The sequence below is a fragment of the Mobula birostris genome, chromosome 9, assembly GCF_030028105.1.
Source record: "Mobula birostris isolate sMobBir1 chromosome 9, sMobBir1.hap1, whole genome shotgun sequence".
Taxonomy (NCBI): domain Eukaryota; kingdom Metazoa; phylum Chordata; class Chondrichthyes; order Myliobatiformes; family Myliobatidae; genus Mobula; species Mobula birostris.
The window spans coordinates 136,932,615-136,951,666 of NC_092378.1; the positions used below are offsets into that span (position 1 = coordinate 136,932,615).

The 19,052-nt window shown below is 40.5% G+C and overlaps 1 protein-coding gene across 3 annotated transcripts in view; it reads left to right on the forward strand.

The window, feature by feature from the left end:
• The first annotated feature begins 221 nt into the window (after positions 1-221).
• LOC140203118 (Golgi apparatus membrane protein TVP23 homolog A-like) overlaps positions 222-19,052 on the forward strand; it is a 37,565-nt gene continuing 18,734 nt past the window's right edge. The window contains exons 1-3 of one of the 3 annotated variants that reach the window (XM_072268947.1): positions 222-471; positions 599-681; positions 17,018-17,162. In XM_072268947.1, coding sequence (XP_072125048.1) covers positions 463-471; positions 599-681; positions 17,018-17,162 — 237 coding nt within the window. In that variant the 5' untranslated portion in view covers positions 222-462. The remainder of the gene's footprint in view (positions 472-598; positions 682-17,017; positions 17,163-19,052) is intronic. The other 2 variants (XM_072268946.1, XM_072268949.1) reach the window with 2 other exon arrangements.

Sequence of the window (19,052 nt, forward strand, 5' to 3'; positions counted from 1 at the left end):
GGTGTTCAAGTCCACCTTCTGAAAGAGAAATGAAATGCTGAAATGAATCACAGCGCCTCCTACCACATCCTACCCGAGTCAGGTGTACCAGGAAAATATCAGCCATCCCTCTGCCGAAAAGACATAAAGAATATAGATTCTAATTCCGTCAGACTCGTTATGTGTTTGATATTCCATGATCTGGGTTCGCAATTAGCGGCTAGTAATACACATAAGATATTCTGCAGATGCTGGAAGTCCAGAGCAACTGGAGAAACTCAGCATCTATGGAAATGAAGGAAGAGCCAACGTGCCTGGCCTTTACAGGGCAATCGCGGGAGTAGAGTGAGGCGAGCGAGCGGCGGGGGCTGGAATTAAATGATGCAACCCATGGAAAGCTTGCTGAGAGCCGCATCCACCCGGATACATTTGTGAGCTGTACCAGCCACACAGAAGGTAGCGGGCCGCTGCCGAGCAACCATCATGCGGCAGGTGAGAGGGTCCGGCCCGGGGGTGGGGGGTGGCGAGGTGCCGATGGCGGAGCGTTTCAGCCCCTTGGCGGTTTTGTTCATTTAGCGGGGAAAGAAACCCATAACTAATTCTTTATTATCATCTGCAGGCGCTAGTGGACGATACTGAGGACGTGTCGCTGGATTTCGGTACCGAGGAGGAGGAGCTGGCTCTGAGGAAGAACAGGATCAGGTAAAGGTAAAAGTGCTGGCGGTCACACTCCTAAACTCGGAGCCCGAGTTCATATCCCAGCTCGGCAATTGTGCATTTTTAAATCAGAGGAACAAAAGCAAGCGACATGTCTTAAGGCGTTCTTCTGGGCCAGAAACACGGGAAGATCTGCAGATGGTGCAAATCCAGAGCAACACACACTAAATCCTGGAGAACTCCAGCAGGCCAGGTAGCATCTATGGAAAAAGGATAAACAGTCGACGTTTCGGACCGAGACCCTTCATCAGGACACATCACGACACTGGAGGCGTGTCCCTTTTTTCGGTTCCGAGGGTCTTGGCCATAAATGCCGTCTGGCCTGCTGAGTTCCTCCAGCATTTTGTGTGCGTTGCTTCTGGGCCAGTCTTGTTTGTCTATTTGACTCCAGACATAGCACTGTGATTGTGAAATAGCCCTACAATTTGAAGACACAAGAGCATCTGGTATGTTCAGGTCGCCAGGTAAAGAGTGTAGACCTGAAATATGAACTTCATTTCCCTCTATTGATGTTGCCTGGACCTCTGAGTTCCGTCAGCAATTTATATGTGGTCTAGCAACTCAGTTATCATACCAATATAAAAGTAATATATAAAATAAAACTGACATCAACTTTGGCTTTATAAAATGGGAGCACCAAGGTAGTGCAGTGATTAACATGACACTATTACAGCTTGGGACATCGGAGTTCAATACCGGTAAGGAGTCTGTACACCCTCCCTGTGCAAAGCGTAGTTCCTCCGATTTCCTCCCATAGTCCAAAGACCTACGAGGTAGGTTAATTGATCATTGTAAATTGTCCTAAACTGGGGTTGCTATGCGGAGCCCCTTAAAGGGCCTACACTGCATTGTATCGCTAAATAAATAAAATACATCAAATTTGGACATTGCAAGGTCACTTTTAGCCAAATCTCTAATTTTCATTTACGTATTTCTTTTTTCCTGTAAGTGCCTGCAAGAAAATGAATCTCGAGGTAGTATATGGTAATATCCGTATTTTAATAAAACTATTTTGATCTTTGAAGTTCTCTTGTATACAACTGAAATTTGGGTATTCCGTGGTAGAATTCTCAACAGACTAGTTATGCAGCAGTACACTTGCATAGTTCTGCCAGTTCTACAGTAGGTCCTGTTTTATTGGCAGAACAAACTTACCAGAGGTGACAATGGTACACGTGGGAGAAGATGGCCCCTAGGGGTCCTGGCATTGACGCTAGATGTTAAAACATCAGGTTAAACCTGAGAAAGAAAACCACTTCTTGAATAACAGCTACTACCTTCCTTCCATTTCAATCTTGGAAGAAGAACTGAAATTAGTCAGTGTACAGAATTTGCTCTGGATGGGAACCATGATCACGTAGCACCATCATGGCCCAGCAGGTTGAGAACTGACAGCTGAGTCTCCAGCAGATCATGAGTGAATCAATACAAGAGATACACCTATGTTCTCATCCTTGTCAATCTGCTTGTGGGAGGCGATCTGTCTATGACAGTATTGGAGTAGAAGCAACAACTACAGGAGACAAAGTCCTGTCTTTGCACACAAGGGACCTTCATTTGAGTGGTGGACCCTGCAGTCTTGCCAAGTGGAATAGACCCGGAATAGTTATATTGCAGGACTAGGTATCCACTGAAGTACTGGGTACTATCAGAAATATGCAACACCTCAATCTGTGAACTTGTGGCCTAGCATTTCCCCTCACCATTACCATCAATACCATTACTGTCCATATAGAGTGCAGGTGGACAAGCCAGCAACAAAACCAGCTTCCAGTCTATTGAAGCTGCAATACAACTCCAAATGCTTGTGCAACTTCAAAATTGGTCTGAGGAAGAATAAACTAGGCAACTTTTCAAATATTGGATCAGGTTATAGTTCTGTAATCCCACCACATCTTACTGTGAATGGTCATGGTCTACGATTCCACAGATGTACTGCTGAAAATGACCTACCTAGTTGCATTGTGGCCTGATATGGCAGCTCGAATGAAAAGAGACTTAATATGCTGAGAGTAGCGGACTTGGCCCAATACATCACGAGCACATCCTCCCCACTATCGGAAATATCTACATCAGGTGCTGCTTCAAGATGGTAACATGTATTATTGAGATCCCCAGCATCCAGGCCATGCCATCTTCCCACAGTTATCATTGAGTCTGAAGTCCCATGTTACCAGGTTCAAGAACAGCTACTTCCCTTCAACCATTCTGTTCTTGAACAAGCCTACAGCCTGACCGCCCCCCCCCATCAGTACCTCAACACTATAACTACTTTGCTCTTCAATTGACATTTTTTTCCCAGATGTTTTATCTTGTATAATTTTGTGTAATTTATGCTTTTCTTGTAAATGTATTTTATACGTGCCTGAAATGCTGCTGCAAGTAAGTTTTTCATTGCACCTGTGTGTGTAGGTAATTGTGCGTATGACGATAAACTTGACTTTGTATCATTAACAGCTAATAGGAGGAAAGTCCAAGATGTCACTTGTCCTCAGTGATGGCTTAGCTCAGCATGCAAGTGTTAAAGATGCTCTGAAGCATTTACCATATCTGGTCAGGAGTGCCAATTGGTGATCTATCTATCTCATGAGCTCCCTATCATTTACAGAAGCTAACTTACAGCAAATTTGGTTCATTCTGCGTGATTTCAAGAAATAACTGAGAGCACTGGTATAGAGCAAATGTCAGACTGGCATGAGCCAAATGTGTGTTGGAATACTATTATTTACTTATGAGAGTGCCACACCAGCAAGGGACTAAGATTGATACCACCCAGGGCAAAGCAGCTCACTTAATTGTTTCTTGATCCACCACCATAATCACTTCTTCCCTTCTGCAAAATAAATAAATAAAATGTTTTAAGATGCAGGTGAAGAAGCTAAAGGTAGAAGAGATTAAAAGGGGAGGTAAGCAATTGTGTAACAGGCAGAGAAATTAATTGTTGAAAGTATTGACCATACAAAGTGAATAAAGAAGGTGACAGAAAATAGTTATAGTCATACTTTATTAATCCCGGGGAAAATTGGTTTTCATTACAGTTGCACCATAAATAATAAATAGTAATAGAACCATAAATAGTTAAATAGTAATATGTAAATTATGAACTAAGTCCAGGACCAGCCTATCGGCTCAGGGTGTCTGACCCTCCAAGGGAGGAGTTGTAAAGTTTGATGGCCACAGGCAGGAATGACTTCCTATGACGCTCTGTGCTGCATCTCGGTGGAATGAGTCTCTGGCTGAATGTACTTCTGTGCCCACCCAGTACATTATGTAGTGGATGGGAGACATTGCCCAAGATGGCATGCAACTTAGGCAGCATCCTCTTTTCAGACACCACCGTGAGAGAGTCCAGTTCCATCCCCACAACATCACTGGCCTTACGAATGAGTTTGTTGATTCTGTTGGTGTCTGCTACCCTCAGCCTGCTGCCCCAGCACACAACAGCGAACATGATCGCACTGGCCACCACAGACTCGTAGAACGTCCTCAGCATCATCCGGCAGATGTTAAAGGACCTCCGTCTCCTCAGGAAATAGAGACGGCTCTGACCCTTCTTGGAGACAGCCTCAGTGTTCTTTGACCAGTCCAGTTTATTGTCAATTTGTATCCCCAGGTATTTATAATCAGTATAACTGTGCAATAATTTTAAATTAAATTAGTAAAGGAAAGAGAAGTGTGTTCAGAGAAGCAGTAGAGAATCTTGCAACTATCTAAAATTTGTGTTATTTTAAAAGATATTGCAGTGAATGTTATTCAGATTAAAGATATTTAATGGAACAAAATTAATGGTATTTAAGAGAATGCAATGTGATGATTGGTTTAAAAAAAGATTAGTATTTAGATATTTGGATTAATGGAATGCATAACAAAAGTGTCCTCAAGTGTTTAGATAATTGTTCTTAAAAAGTGGAACCAAATGAGATATTTCTAAGTTTGCCAACAGTGTGAAACCAGGTGTTATTGTCAAGCTGTGAGGAAGATCCAACAATGTTACGAGGTGTATCAGACAAAGTTGAGTAAGTGGGGGAAAAATATTGAAGGCACAGTATAATGTGGATAAATGAACATATTCAATTTAGTAGGAAAAGCAGATTGGCTGAGTATTATTTTAATTCTAATAATTGATATAAGGGACAATTCAATGTGTAACTCTTGCTTTGACTAGCGGCTTAATATAGGAGATGATAGCTCTTGGCCCGGCCAAACTTAAGAAATCTCGTTTGGGTAGATGCTGCGCGATGTGTCCCCTGTTACAAATCAGTACCACAACATAACAAACAGTATACAATATGCGATTAAACGATTGAGCTTTATAATTCTTAATTTGACTATATGGTTAGTAAGAAAACAAAAAAGAAAAGGGGCCTATTCTCATGAAACAATCTGTTACGCAAGGTTGGAGCTCACTGATAAGGCCGTTTGTCCACCATCGACCTCCTCCGATCGTTGCTGACCTTCGGACCCTCACTCCAAGTCCACTCCGTCCGGCAATCTTAACAACTCCCTCCATTCGCGTCTTCTCTCCTCATCTCTCCCCGGCAAAAAACCCGCGAATTCCCGGCTCCCAGACACACAAGAAAGAACAACGGGGCTAGTGTGCCCCGTTATCTCTAGTCGTAACCCAAACATTGCTGCTACAGAGAAACTATTACCTCAGCAGTGGAACATTACAGAGAAGCCATTACATTTCCAGTGAAACCTTACAGCGTGTTACAAATGAAAGCAAACATACAAGCATACCAAGCAGTTAAGGAAGTAGGTAATATTTAGAGGTTCTGAGTACAGGAACAAGGACGTTCTGCTGCAGTTATACCAGAGCTTTCGCGAGACTATACCAGGGCAGTCTTGGTCTTGTTACCCAAAAAAGAAAATGTCTGCCAGAGAGGGAATGCAGGAGGGTTCACCAACATTCATTTCACAGTGGCAGTGATGAAATTATTTGGTGTACTGTGCTCGTAATGTGTTTGATCAGCAATATGCATTGCAGGTAATCATGGTCTACTCCAAAGAGCTTCCCAGACCCACCAAGAAGGGCAAGGCTACCAGGCTCTTGGGAATTGCACCACCCGCAGGTTGAAAATCAAACTGCAGCTGCTGGCAATCTGGAAACTGATAATGCTGGAAACTTTCTGCAGGAGACACAAGAAGTATTAACTTATTTTCTTGTTTTCTCTTTTTTGACCCAGGGTATTTAACCTAAAATGTTAATTATTTCCACAAGTGCTGCCTGTCTTCTTGAAATGTTTCGTCAATTTCTATATTTATACCACTTGCAGGTTCTCTTCCAAATCTCTCTCATTTCTGACAGCGTTCCTTTGAAATCTTGGAACTTCCTACTTGGTAGCTTTTGGATATACCTTCAGAAGGATAAATCAGTTCAGCAAGAATCTCACTACCAGCGATATCCATATCCTGAAAAATTAATAAGCTAAAAATAAAGGTCAGGCAGGAGCTAATTAAATGACCATTGATCCCAAAATGTTAATTGTCTTGCTTTCTCTATAGATGTGGCAAAACCTGCCAAGTATTTTTAGTACCTTCTATATTATATTTTGTTAAGAAAAAATAGTTACTTTCTGGCTCTGAAATGGAATCTCTATTAAAGGCCGAAAGTTATTGAATATGGGTGTGGGATATATGCAATCGTTAATTCATGACCACATATGGACAAAGCTTCCCACATGAATTTAGTATTTTGGCTGAGTAAAGTATTTTTATTCAGTATTCTTATAGTCCTTAATGATAACATTGGAGTTTGTCCCTGCATTTGATTGTTCTAATTACGGTCTGACATCTTTAACTCTTGAGTATTTGGACTTGCCTCTTTTTCCTTGTAATGCATATTAACCACCACCTGGTCTTCTCACGTTCTTCCTCATTGTCTATTGTTTTTCCTTTTCTTGCTGGGATACATAACCCTGTGACTTCACTGTTTTTTAAGTTGCAAGTGAGTACATACAGCAATCCAAAAGTTCTTCTTACTCCGAAGTGTTTACATCTATTCAGGACACCAGTGGAATGGTAAGTTTTGCAACCTTTGCACTTCAACCCTGATGTGCTGCACATTGGCATCATAAATGCTGTGAAACCTTCTGAAATTGTGCATCCCCCATTTCACCCCAGAGATGAACTGTTTCATGGTCAGCAATTATCATTGTCTAATTGTTACTTTTTTTTTTGTTATGAAGAAGCAAGCACTGAACAGTAAGTTCATTTATAGTACAGCAGTCGCATGACTGTGACTTATTTGACCTTGAGTAATATATCAACAATGCAAATAATTTTTGAAACTAGTCCAGCAGCTCTTTTTATTTCTGGTGCCAATTTCCGTCATGCCAGAGAATATAACAAAGCATATAACCTGCCCAACTGAGACACTGCTGGGGGCAGAGAAGAATACTATTTTCTTTTTCCTTTAAATTTGGGGGTGCTGTAATGTGATTGCGAAGATTCATTATTAATTTCCAAGAAGATGATTCACTCACCTTTTGCAGTATTACATTTGAAATTGATAGTAACTTTTGGAGTATTAAGAAATTACACTCAGGCCACTTTATTAGGTACACCTGTACACCTGCTTGTTAATGCAAATATATAATGAGCTAATCATGTAGCAACAACACAGTGCATAAAAGCATGCTGACATGGTCAAGAGGTTCAGTTGTTGTTCAGACCGAACATCAGAATGGAGTAGAAATCTAAGTAACTTTGACCGTGGACTGATTGTTGGTGTTGGACAGGATGGTTTGAGTATCTCCAAAACTGCTTTGCTGGGATTTTCACACATAATAGTCTCTCAACGGTGCCAGCAAACAACATGACCAAGGGCAACATCCTCCAGATGGTTCACGAAACTACTTTTACCTCTTTTATGTCTTTCAAATGTGGCTCTGCTACAGTTGGAGCCTGTTTTCTATGTTTTGGTGTGTGTTTTTGGGCAGATTGAGTGATCTGGCACTTTGCTCCAAGGGTATTCCATGAAGCTTTGAGCAAAATGTGCAGCCTTGAGGCCAAGAAGCCTGGAGATGGAGTACGAGCTCATGATCAACTTCATTTCTCGTTGTTCTCGCTGATTAAAGCGCCAAGGAAGATTGAAGTCATTAAGGCGAATGGATGTTCAGTGCCGTCTACAAGCCTTTCACTTGCTGCTGCCTGAGGAAGATGTCTGCTTGTGACAGTCTGTCTGTCTCTCTTGCCTTGTGACAGTCTATCTGTCCCGCTTGCTTGCTGCTTGAAGGAAGAACTCTGCTTTTGAATGGTCCCTTTCTCCCTCGATGTTAGTGGAGAGCGGTGCCAGAGTTCTGGGTCTTGAGCAAGGTTTAATTGATGTGGTTTATAGATTGGACTTGCAGTTTGCATTATGTGTTTCTGGTAACTTTTTTGTTGCTATTTTGGGCGATTTTGAATCAGAGCAGACTGCAGATAACAAACACTGAGCTGAACTGAATGTGCCTGGACACTTGATTTTGTGTTTTATATTCTATGTTTTTGGCTTTTTTTGTTGTTGTTGCTGTTTGCGTGATTTTTTTTTGTGCGGGAGGTGTGGGTTGATGTTTTTCTTGGACAGGTTCCTCGGTTTTCTTTGTTTCATGGCGGTCTATCGGGAAGATGAATCTCAGGGTTGAATCTGCATACATACTTTGATAATAAATGTACTTTGATTCTTGAGAATGTTGTGAAAAACACAAAAAAACAGCCAGTGAGTGGCAATTCCGTGGGTGAAAATGCTTGTTAATGAGAGAGGTCAGAGGACAATGGCCAGACTGATTCAAGCTGACAGGAAGGCAACAGTAACGCAAATAACCACGCGTTACAACATACAAAATACACTCAGTGGCTACTTTATTGGGTACATCCTGTACCTAATAACGTGGCCACTAGGAGTATAACTTGATTATTGTAATTCATGTAGATTAGCACGTCATTATATAATGACATAGAACTTCAGTTAATAAACTTTATTCATCATATGCTTTGAAATAAAAACTGTTGGAAAAACCCAGCGATTACGTTGGCATCTTTGGAAAAAGAAACAGTCATTAATCCAGGTTGTCGAGCTTTCTTCAGAACCTCCAGTTTTTCTCTCTCTCTCTACTGATTCTGGTGCTCTCCACCACTTTTTCTTGCTCATTTCAGATTTTCTTATTATCTGCAATTGTTTTTCTTTGCTTTTTGATTTGATTACACTTTGGGAAACTGACTACCTGAAGTGAAGTGAGTTTGATTTCACCAACTTGACTGGGCATTTCTCAAAATGATTTTCATGTGTATGGGATGACTTAATTTTATGTGTATTGTGAGAAAATAAATTAGCTTGTCATTAATTATATTAGTTGGCCAAGTTAACCAGGTTTTATTAATGCAATATTGAATGAATGTAAATTTAAAATTTTATTTTTCTCTTTTATTTGAGTGTGAATATTTCAGGGCCCTTGACCACCTAGCGGATCTGTGTTGGATTCTAGCAAACAGATGTGTATCACGAATTGGAATGGGAAATAAGAACAGAAAATGCTTAGCGTTCAGAAGTGTGTGTGTGTGTGTGTGTGTGTGTGTATGATGGTATGGAAAATCTTTAATAGAGTTTTTTATTGATTTTTTTTAAAGTAAGCATGGAGTTCCACTGATGATTGGAAATTTCAGACTGGTCTCTAAGCCTGTTAACTTTATGGATTTTATAATCTCTTTCATCTTAAAAATAGCCAGTACAACCATATCTATTGTATCTACCTCCAGGATTCAATCAAATAGTGATCATTACTTAATTAGCAGAACTTTGTTTCCCATCCCCACACTTTACAGCATAGAAATTGGCCATTGACATATTATTCTAAACAGGCATGTCTGCTCCACTTGAGTGTCCTACCACATATTATAATATTCTTCTGTTGATTCCTCCCTCCTCCTATACTGACAAACTTCTCACTGTCTCCTCTGCCAGCAAATGTGGTAACTAATTTTGCATTCCATAGGAAATAGAGAGGCTTTCACCAACTGGATTTTATTGCTGGTCTTAAATATTGGGCTTCTACATCTCTTCATTCTGTATCAATTCTGTTCCTGGTTTTAAAGGCTTCTATCAGGTTACCTCAAACTTTCACATGAGTAAGTCTATTTAGATTTCCCTGCCATTTGTATCCTTGGGTATCACCTTTGTAAATGTTTTGTATTTACTCCAGTGCCGCCAAACAAAAATGTCACAAATAGAACATGATAATAAATCTTATTATGATTTTGAGTGTTTACATACCTTATTTGTAAAACTGAAAACAAGAACCACATGGCCCAAATGGTCTGGTCTTTGTTGTATGGGAGTTCAAGGAGCATTGATTTAGAATTCTAACTTTATAGAAATGAGCCTCCATGCTTCAATGTTTTATATATTTATTAATCTACAGTACATTGATATTGTTAATTGGTTTTTGAAACAGGATCCCATGAACCTGTGTACTTGGAATACCTTTAGGAGCTTTATCTTGCCATAAGTTAATGATGATCTTGTTACTCATAGGTTAATTTTTCTCAACTACTTAAATCCTTCCAGTCACAGTCATCTGGAGACGGATGTTTTTTTGGCTTCAAAATCATTTAGTAAATAACTCTTAAGTAACAGTAATTCCAGTACCAATCAATGCAGAGCATCCTCCCTTCTGATGGTCTGAATATAAAATTATATTATATTGCACCTTGTTACAATTATGGTGTTTTGCAGAACATTCAGTATCTGAACTTACTTAAGGTTCTTAATTTGGCTGTGAAATGCTTTGATGTTTTGAGAAAATGAAAAACAATAAACAAATGCAAATTCTTACTTTTCAGTAAAATTCTTCCTCCAAGTAACCCTCTTATCTGCAGCTGTCAGCACCTATCTGTAATGTTTCCAGAATGATTAGGATTTGTTGCTCATGATCCATGTTAATCACACACTTGAAGATTTACCTTTTGCGGAAGGTCCTGGGGTCAAGTGATGAGATCCAGCCCATATGTGGAGTCTTGAACAAATGTAATTGAGCAGGTCAGAACTCCCTTGAAAACATTGATAACAGAAACATTGTCCTTTAGCTTATAAGATATGACATTAAGAAAGACAGGAAAGCTGAGAAGAATGAAAAATTGATTGGAAATACCCATTTATTAAATACTCCATCATGGGATGGTTTGAAAATCCAAACAGAAGCTAGAGGCATAGTCATAAGGTGTGGCAACAGGCCCTTCAGCCCAACCTATCCCTGCTGACTGTATTGCCCAATAAGCTAGTCTCATCTGCTTGTGTTTGGCTCATAGCCTTCGAAATCTCTGCTATCCTTAGACTTGTGCAGATGGCTTTTTAATGATGCTAATGTGCCCACCTCAACCACTATTTCTGGCAGCTCATTTCAAATGCGCAGCAGCCATTGCATGAAGAAGCTGCCCTTGATGTTGCTTTTAAATCTCTCTTCTCTAACTATTGTGTGCTCTCATATTTTAGCAACCCTCCCTGGGGAAACAAGTTATGTGCTTTCACCCTGCCTATGTCCCTCATAATCTTACATACCTTTATCAAGTCACTCCTTATTCTCCTACATTTCAATGAATAAAGTCCTCGTCCACACAACCTCTCTTTGTAACTCAGGTCCTAAGTCCAGGCAACATCCTGGTAAATCTTTTTCTGTACACTTTGTTTAATAACATATTTCCTACAATAGTGTGACCAGAAACTCAGCCCAATATTCCAAGTGCTGACTCACCAACATCTTTTATAACTTCAACCTCATCTCCCAACTCCTATATTCGGTGTCCTTACTGATGAAGGTCAGCACACCAGATGCCTTCCTGTCCACCCTATCTGCCTGTGACTCTGCTTTCTGTAAACTATGTACTTGAACTCCTAGGTCCCTTTGTTCTATATTACTCCCAGGTCCCAAATCCTGGTGTATCTGCATAAAGGCAATACCAAACATCTATCTGGATTGAAAACCATTTGCCCTTCCTCAATCCACATACTTAGCTGATCAAGGCCCCTTTTCAACAGAAAAGTTCTTCTGGGTAGCGTCTTTACAAGACGGGTGACCCCAGCCATTATCAATACTCCTCAGAGATTGCCTAGCATCAGTGGTCGCATCAGCGGGACTTGTGATATGTACCAGCTGCTCAACCATCCACTGCCTGCTCCCATGGCTTCATGTGACCCTGATCAGAGGGCTGAGCAGGTACTACACCTTACCCAAGTGTGACGTGCAGGCTAGCGGATAGAAGAAGCACCTTACATCTCCTTTGGTAGAGATGCATCTCCACCCTGCCACCCACCACTCTATCTCTGTGTCTCATAATCTTATAGACCTTTATCAAGTCACCACTCATCCTCCTTTGCTCCAGAGTGTAAAGCCCTAGATCATTCAACCTGATCTCTAATCTACACCATCCTGGTAAACTCTGCACTCTGTCTAAAGCTTCCACATATTTCCTGTATGGAGATGACCAGAAATGAACACAGTATTCCATGTGTGGTCTAATCAGAGTTTTACTGAGCTGCACGATAACCTTGCAGCTCTTAAATTCAATCCCTGGATTAAGAATGCTAACACACCATAGATCTTGCTAACTACTATCAACTTCTTTGGCAACTTTCAGGGATCTTGTTGAAAAACCTTCTTGAATTTCCCCGAATTACACTTTTGGGCAGTGAGCAAAACAAGAAAGTAGATAGGCTTTAATGGTGTTACGTGTATGTGTGCAACCAAATTGCTGCTCACCATGTTGTCAAATTAACCTCAACGAGATAGCGAATAGAAAATTTTGATGTGCATGACTGATCTGAGTTTTCCTTATTCTTGACAATTCTTTACGGGTGAGTATACACAATGAGAATTAAAACTTGTTGATTTTCATATAGCACTCCCATTGTCCTCACAATATCCCAAAACATTTTAAGTTACTTTTGAATGACGTCACTGTTATCCTAGCTAATGTGGCTGCCACTTTACATTGAACAAACAAACAATATTAATGCAAATAGAGGCTAGTTGCTCATATTTGAGTAATATAGTCAAAGCAAGAAAGCTGACAGGTCACTGATAAGCAGTTTGCAAGGGCTTCTCTAGTGTATTCCACTCTGATTCAGTAATGTTCCTACAGCCAGTTTGATTGTGACTGTAAATTTGCATGCATAAATCAAGCCTAGATTATCCATTGCAATCCTAACATTGAATTATGGTGGGGATAAAAAAGGTTGCGTGAATTTGACTTATGGAAAATTAGTTTAACCCCTTCTCTGATCTCTGAGAATGTTCTCACTGTGTTTATTTGAGTAAACTATAGATAAGAGAGATTCTGCAAATGCTGGAAAATTTGATATATCATTCCCATATTGACATGCCTGTCTATAGCCTCTCCTGCCACGATGAGGCCAAGCTCAGGTTGGAGGAGCAGCACCTCATCCTATCTGAGTAGCCTCTAACCTAATGCCTTGAGCATCAGTCTCCCTAACTTCCTGTAATTTCTACTCTCCCGTTTTCTTTTTCTTTCCATTCCTCATTCTGGTTTCCCTCTCAGCTGTTTTCCTTTCCTGCCCTCATGACCTGACCATCACTTCCGTCTGGTTCCCCTCCTTCCCTTTATTTCTTGGTCCACTGTCCTGTCCCATTAGATTCTTCCTTCCTCAGCCCTTTACCTCTTCTACTTATCACCTCCCAGATTCTTACACCATTCCCCCCCCCCACCCACCCACCTCCTCTTCACCTGGTTTCACTGATCACCTGCCCCCCTCTTGTATGCTCCCCTCCCCCTCCACCTTATTCTGGCTTCTACTCCCTTCCCTGCTGTCTGACCTGCTGAGTTCCTCCAGCATTTTGTGTGTGTGTGTGTGTGTGTTATTTGAGTAAACTGCTTGAACATAATTACTCATTCTAGTGAGGTAATTCAGTTTCCGTCTCACACTAGATCTTGTGATTTTTGTTTACTTTGTGTAAGGGGGAACTAGTGTTCCCCTAAAAAAAAATGTAGCTAGTTTGTGAAGCTATACCTCTGCACTTGAAATTAACCTGCATGTTTAGGAGTGCAAAATTTGTTTCTGGAAGATTGTTTTGCTCATTATTGTAAGGTAATAATTAGCCTATTTAAAATGGTACACTGACATAGACATTGCAGGTTTAGTTAACATTTTGGAAGATTTATGGAATGTGCACCTTTCAATAGCATAGATAGAAAGTCCAGAGAGCTGGAGAAACAGAAACCATGGCAACTTCCCCAAAAGAGGGTAATTTCTGCAATGAGTGAAGGATAGTTGCATATACATTTTAGACCATAAGACAAAGGAGCAAAATCCGGACATTCGGCTGATCAAGTCTTCTCTGCTTTTTCATCATGGCTGATTTATTATCTCTTCCCCCCAACCCACTCTCCTACCTTCTCCCTGTAACCTTTGATGCCCCTTACTATTCAAGAACCTATCAACCTGATGCATGCTATCACTCTTATTTACATCAGTCAATAAGATTAAGTTGTGGGGAAATTGCCCAATCATCTCTGTTCTATTTAGCTACATGTAATTTTAAATTGAGTAATGGCTGTTATAGATGAATGTTATATTGTGTAAGATAATTTGCTGATAAACTCCCTGTTATCTAATATGCTTATTTTTTTTATTTCTAAAGTATATGCTGACAGAAACACAAAATAATCTGTGGATGCTGGGGTCAAAGCAACATTCACAACACGCTGGAGGAACTCAGCAGGTCGGGCAACATCCATGGAAACGATCAGTCGACGTTTCGGACTGGAACCCTTCGTCAGGACTGTAGGGGGAAGGGGCAGAGGCCCTATAAAGAAGGTGGGGGGAGGGTGGGAAGGAGAAGGCTAGTAGGTTCGTCAAGCACCTCTGCTCCGTCCAACAAAACAGACAGGATCTCCCAGTAGCCACCCACTTCAACTCTGCTTCCCACTCCCATTCAGATATGTCCATACATGGCCTCCTCTACTGCCATGATGAGGCCAAACTCAGGTTGGAGGAGCAACACCTCATATACCGTCTAGGTAGTCTCCAGCCCCTTGGTATGAACATAGAATTCTCCAACTTCTGGTAATTCCCTCCCCCTCCCTTCCCCATCCCAGTTTCACTCTGCCCCTCCCCCAGCTGCCTACCACCTCCCTCATGGTTCCACCTCCTTCTACTACCCATTGTGTTTTCCCCTATTCTTCCTTCGCCTTTCCTGCCTATCACCTCCCTGCTTCCCCTCCCCCACCCCTTTATCTTTCCCCTTACTGGTTTTTCACCTGGAACCTACCAGCCTTCTCCTTCCCACCCTCCCCCCGCCTTCTTTATGGGGCCTCTGCCCCTTCCCCCTACAGTCCTGACGAAGGGTTCCGGCCCGAAACGTCGACTGATTGTTTCCACGGATGCTGCCCGACCTGCTGAGTTCCTCCAGCGTGTTGTGAGATATGCTGACAGAACATGTTTTCTTAATAATTAACTGCTTCAAAATAAATTTGACTTGTATTCCCATCACCACTGAAACAAAATGGTGCAGATCAACCTTATTGAAAATAATGACTCTTTGACCTTGTATGTTTTACTTGCACGAAAGTATTTTGAATAATGTGGTTATATACGTAAGTTATTGTGATTATTATGTTGTACCTCATTTTGTCTGGGCAATAGTTTCACTGAAACTGTTACTCTACAAGTATGATATCACCAAATTAGGAATCATTTAATTGTTTTAATGATATCCGGTAAATAAGTGTTTGGGCTACAAGTGTTTAAAAAAAAAATTATTATTTTTTAATTTAGAGATATAGCACAGTAACAGGCCCGTCTTTCCCAACAGGCCTGTGCTGGCCTGTTACACCCAGGTGACCAACTAACCTGTATGTCTTTGAAATGTGAGAGGAAACTGAAGCACCCATGCGGTCATCAGGAGAATGCACAAACTCCTTACTGTAGTCAAGTCACTTTTTATTGTCATTTCAACCATAACTGCTGGTACAGAACATAGTAAAAATGAAACAACGTTTTCCAGGACCATGGTGCTACATGAAACAATACAAAAACTACACTAGACTACAGTCTTATCCAGGACTGCATAAAGTGCACAAAACAGTGCAGGCATTACAATAAATAATAATAAACAAGACAATAGGCACAGTAGAGGGCAGTAGGTTGGTGTCAAGCCAGGCTCTGGGTATTGAGGAGTCTGATGGCTTGGGGGAAGAAACTGTTACATAGTCTGGTCGTGAGAGCCCGAATGCTTTGGTGCCTTTTTCCAGAGGGAGAAGAGTTTACATGAGGGGTGCGCAGGGTTCTTCATAATGCTGTTTGCTTTGCGGATGCAGCGTGTGGTGTAAATATCTGTGATGGCGGGAAGAGAATGTCTGTGATGGTGGAATTGAACCCAGGTCACTGGCACCATAATAGCATTATACATATCACCAACAGTGTTTACATAAAACTATCGACAAGTGTTAATGTTGAAGTTCATTCTCTATTGGCAAAATACACTATTGGATGCCAACTGTTAGCACTTTATATGTGAAATTCTGACAAATTCATAAATTAGGTCCCACATAAATTACAGGACGTCAATGTGGTTAGGAATAGCCGTGAATTAGTGAAAACAGAAGTTCTTGCAGAATGCTGAATTTCAGAACTAATAAAATATAAATATAGAAAATGTGGACGATATGTTTAGTGGTTAGTTCTTTACTATAAAAAAGAAATAATTATTGGAGATTTCTTTGCATCTTTTATCTATGCTTTAAATAACAGAAATGCCTGCACTGGGGTTAGAGGACTATGTGTCGGGGTGGGGGGGACAGCACTTGCTTTGCTGTTACTGCTTTGTTGCCTGGTGTGTTCTGTGTTACTCTGCTGAACATTGTGAGCGTGCTATGTTGGCACCAGAATATTTGGCGACCCTTCTGGACTTCCACAACTCATTCTTAGGCAAGATGTTACACCACAAACAACACATTTCACTGTATGTTTCAATGTACATGTGATAAATCTGAATGGTGATAATATGGATTTTCTCTCTGCAGTAACTTTGATCAGTGTATTTTCCCAAAGTTTTTGTTTTGGTTCAGTAAAAGCCCGCTTTCTACACATTCCTCATTACTTGGATTGGAAAGCATCGCAAAATAAAATTCTTGCTCTTGTCCTGCATCAATAACTCCCATGGGCACACTCAACTGGATTAGTATCTTACAAATGAGACCTAATTTTGAATAATAGTCTTTCCTGTTAAACCAAATCATCTTAATAGATTATCAAATATAGGAATATATTTCTCATATTTATTCTTTATATCCCCACTATTAATATCTTAATGTATTTAATATTTTTCAGACATCCACTTGCTACATTTTTTCACCTTTTCTTTCGTGTAAGTGCCATCATTACTTACCTCTTCTGTGACTGGTTTAGCAGAAGCTTTATTGCCTGCTTTGTGACAGTACTCCTCCTCTTGTCCTGTGATTTCTGGTCAGTAAAGGTAAGAAACTTGTACCTGGTGACTTTAGGTTTTAGATTATGTATTTTGTACAATTTTATATGGGGTTAATTAACCTGCAATCCTGAAGAGGGAAAATGTTAATCATTTCTCAGTTGGACGTAACCCACTTGGTATAACTAACAGACAAATACAAAGTTGAAAAGTTAGTTTGTTCTTCGTGGACAGTAGAATATCTTGCTTGGATTTTTCTATATGTGGATTTTTAGATAGAAGTGTTTTGGTATCAGGCTCATTAAGTTAATTTTTGTGATAAGAATCCAGCTTTTCCGCCTGGAATTCTATTCTTGTGACTGAAAAATAGTCACGTGGGTTAATTGGCTACTGTAACTTGTGCCTAGTGTGTGGAATCTTGGTGGGGGGAGCGGGGTGATAAGAATGTGTGAATTTTATTAATGCTGATTAATGTAGGTTTGGTGTGAGTGGAGGGCTGATGATTGACACAGACTCGGTGGGCTATTCTGTGTCTCTCTGACTCTGTGACTGAGAAATGTATGTCCCAATAGCCATAAGTAACCTCTGATTTGAATGTACCAGAAAAGATACACTTTTGTAAATACTGTCTTCCAGCCTATCTACAATTCCTACTGATGTTTTCCAATATGATTCCAATTTGTTTTTGCATAGTCTGAACATGTAAGGGCATGTTCAATGTCTGAGAGAATGTCTGTAAATTGAGACCAACAAGTGGGGATTTCTGCTTCTATTCATCTAGAAACTACAGCCAACACTAAGGAAAACCCATGTTCCTTATTGTTTACATATAAATCTGTTGCTGTAATTTTGATGGTTTGTTTACACTTGGCTGGTCATCAAATAGCATTCAATTCCCCAATGGAATGTTAGCATTTGATGGATACCAACATTAAAAAGTTACTTTTTTTTATTGCAAGCTTACCACCTATAGGCCAATTAATAAATTGCATTAATCGGTGATAATTGTTGATGTACGCTACTGTGCAAAAGTTTTAGATGTGTTTAGAGAGAGAGACTTTTGCAGAGTACTGTAGTAATTTTATCTATTGCATTGTATTACCACAAAAAAAAGTTTCTTGATGTGTGTGATGATAAACCTGATTCAGGTATGGGCCACTTGTGGACTGCAAGTGGGAAGGGGAGCAGGGAGAGGGGAATCATGGTTAGGGAAAGGAGAGGGGAGGGAGCAGGAAACACCAGAGAGACATTCTGTGATAATCAATAAATCAATCAAATGATCTTGCCTAGTGTCTCAGAGCTGGGTGTGCCTGCACCTGTGCCACCACCTGCCACTGGCACTCTTTCCCTGCCACTTGTCTCACACCCCTCCTGTGAAGTTCCACCCCCACCATTCCCAGCATCCTCTGCTCCCACTAGATTTACAAACGCTCCCCCCATTGACAAATATAGCCCTATGCAAAAGTCTTAGGCACCCTAGCTATATATATGTGCCTAAGAATTTTTCAAATGACTTTTGTTCTTTGAAGAATTCAATATACTATTGTCACAGAATTGAATTCCATGTGCTCCAATGATTTCGTTAGGTGAGAAATTAAGACATTTTACTATTGTCACGTACCCCGTGATGGGTTAAAGATCCAGCAGAAATGGAAAACACTTTGGAGTCCAGTATTGCTATTAACTAATGGAGTTTATTAGTAACTGTGCAATACAGTAATATAAATGCAGATATATCAAACAGGTTAGCAATGATTTTATATATATATATATATGTGTGTGTGTATATATATGTATATGTGGAAATATATGAAAACCAAGCTTCTTCAAGTCTAGGGGTAAATAGATAGTCTTACGATGATGAGTAAAGTTCAGTTCGTGGTATTGAGTTTAGTAGTGATGGGGAGAGAGGGAGAGATTTGAGTCTTCAGGTGAGCT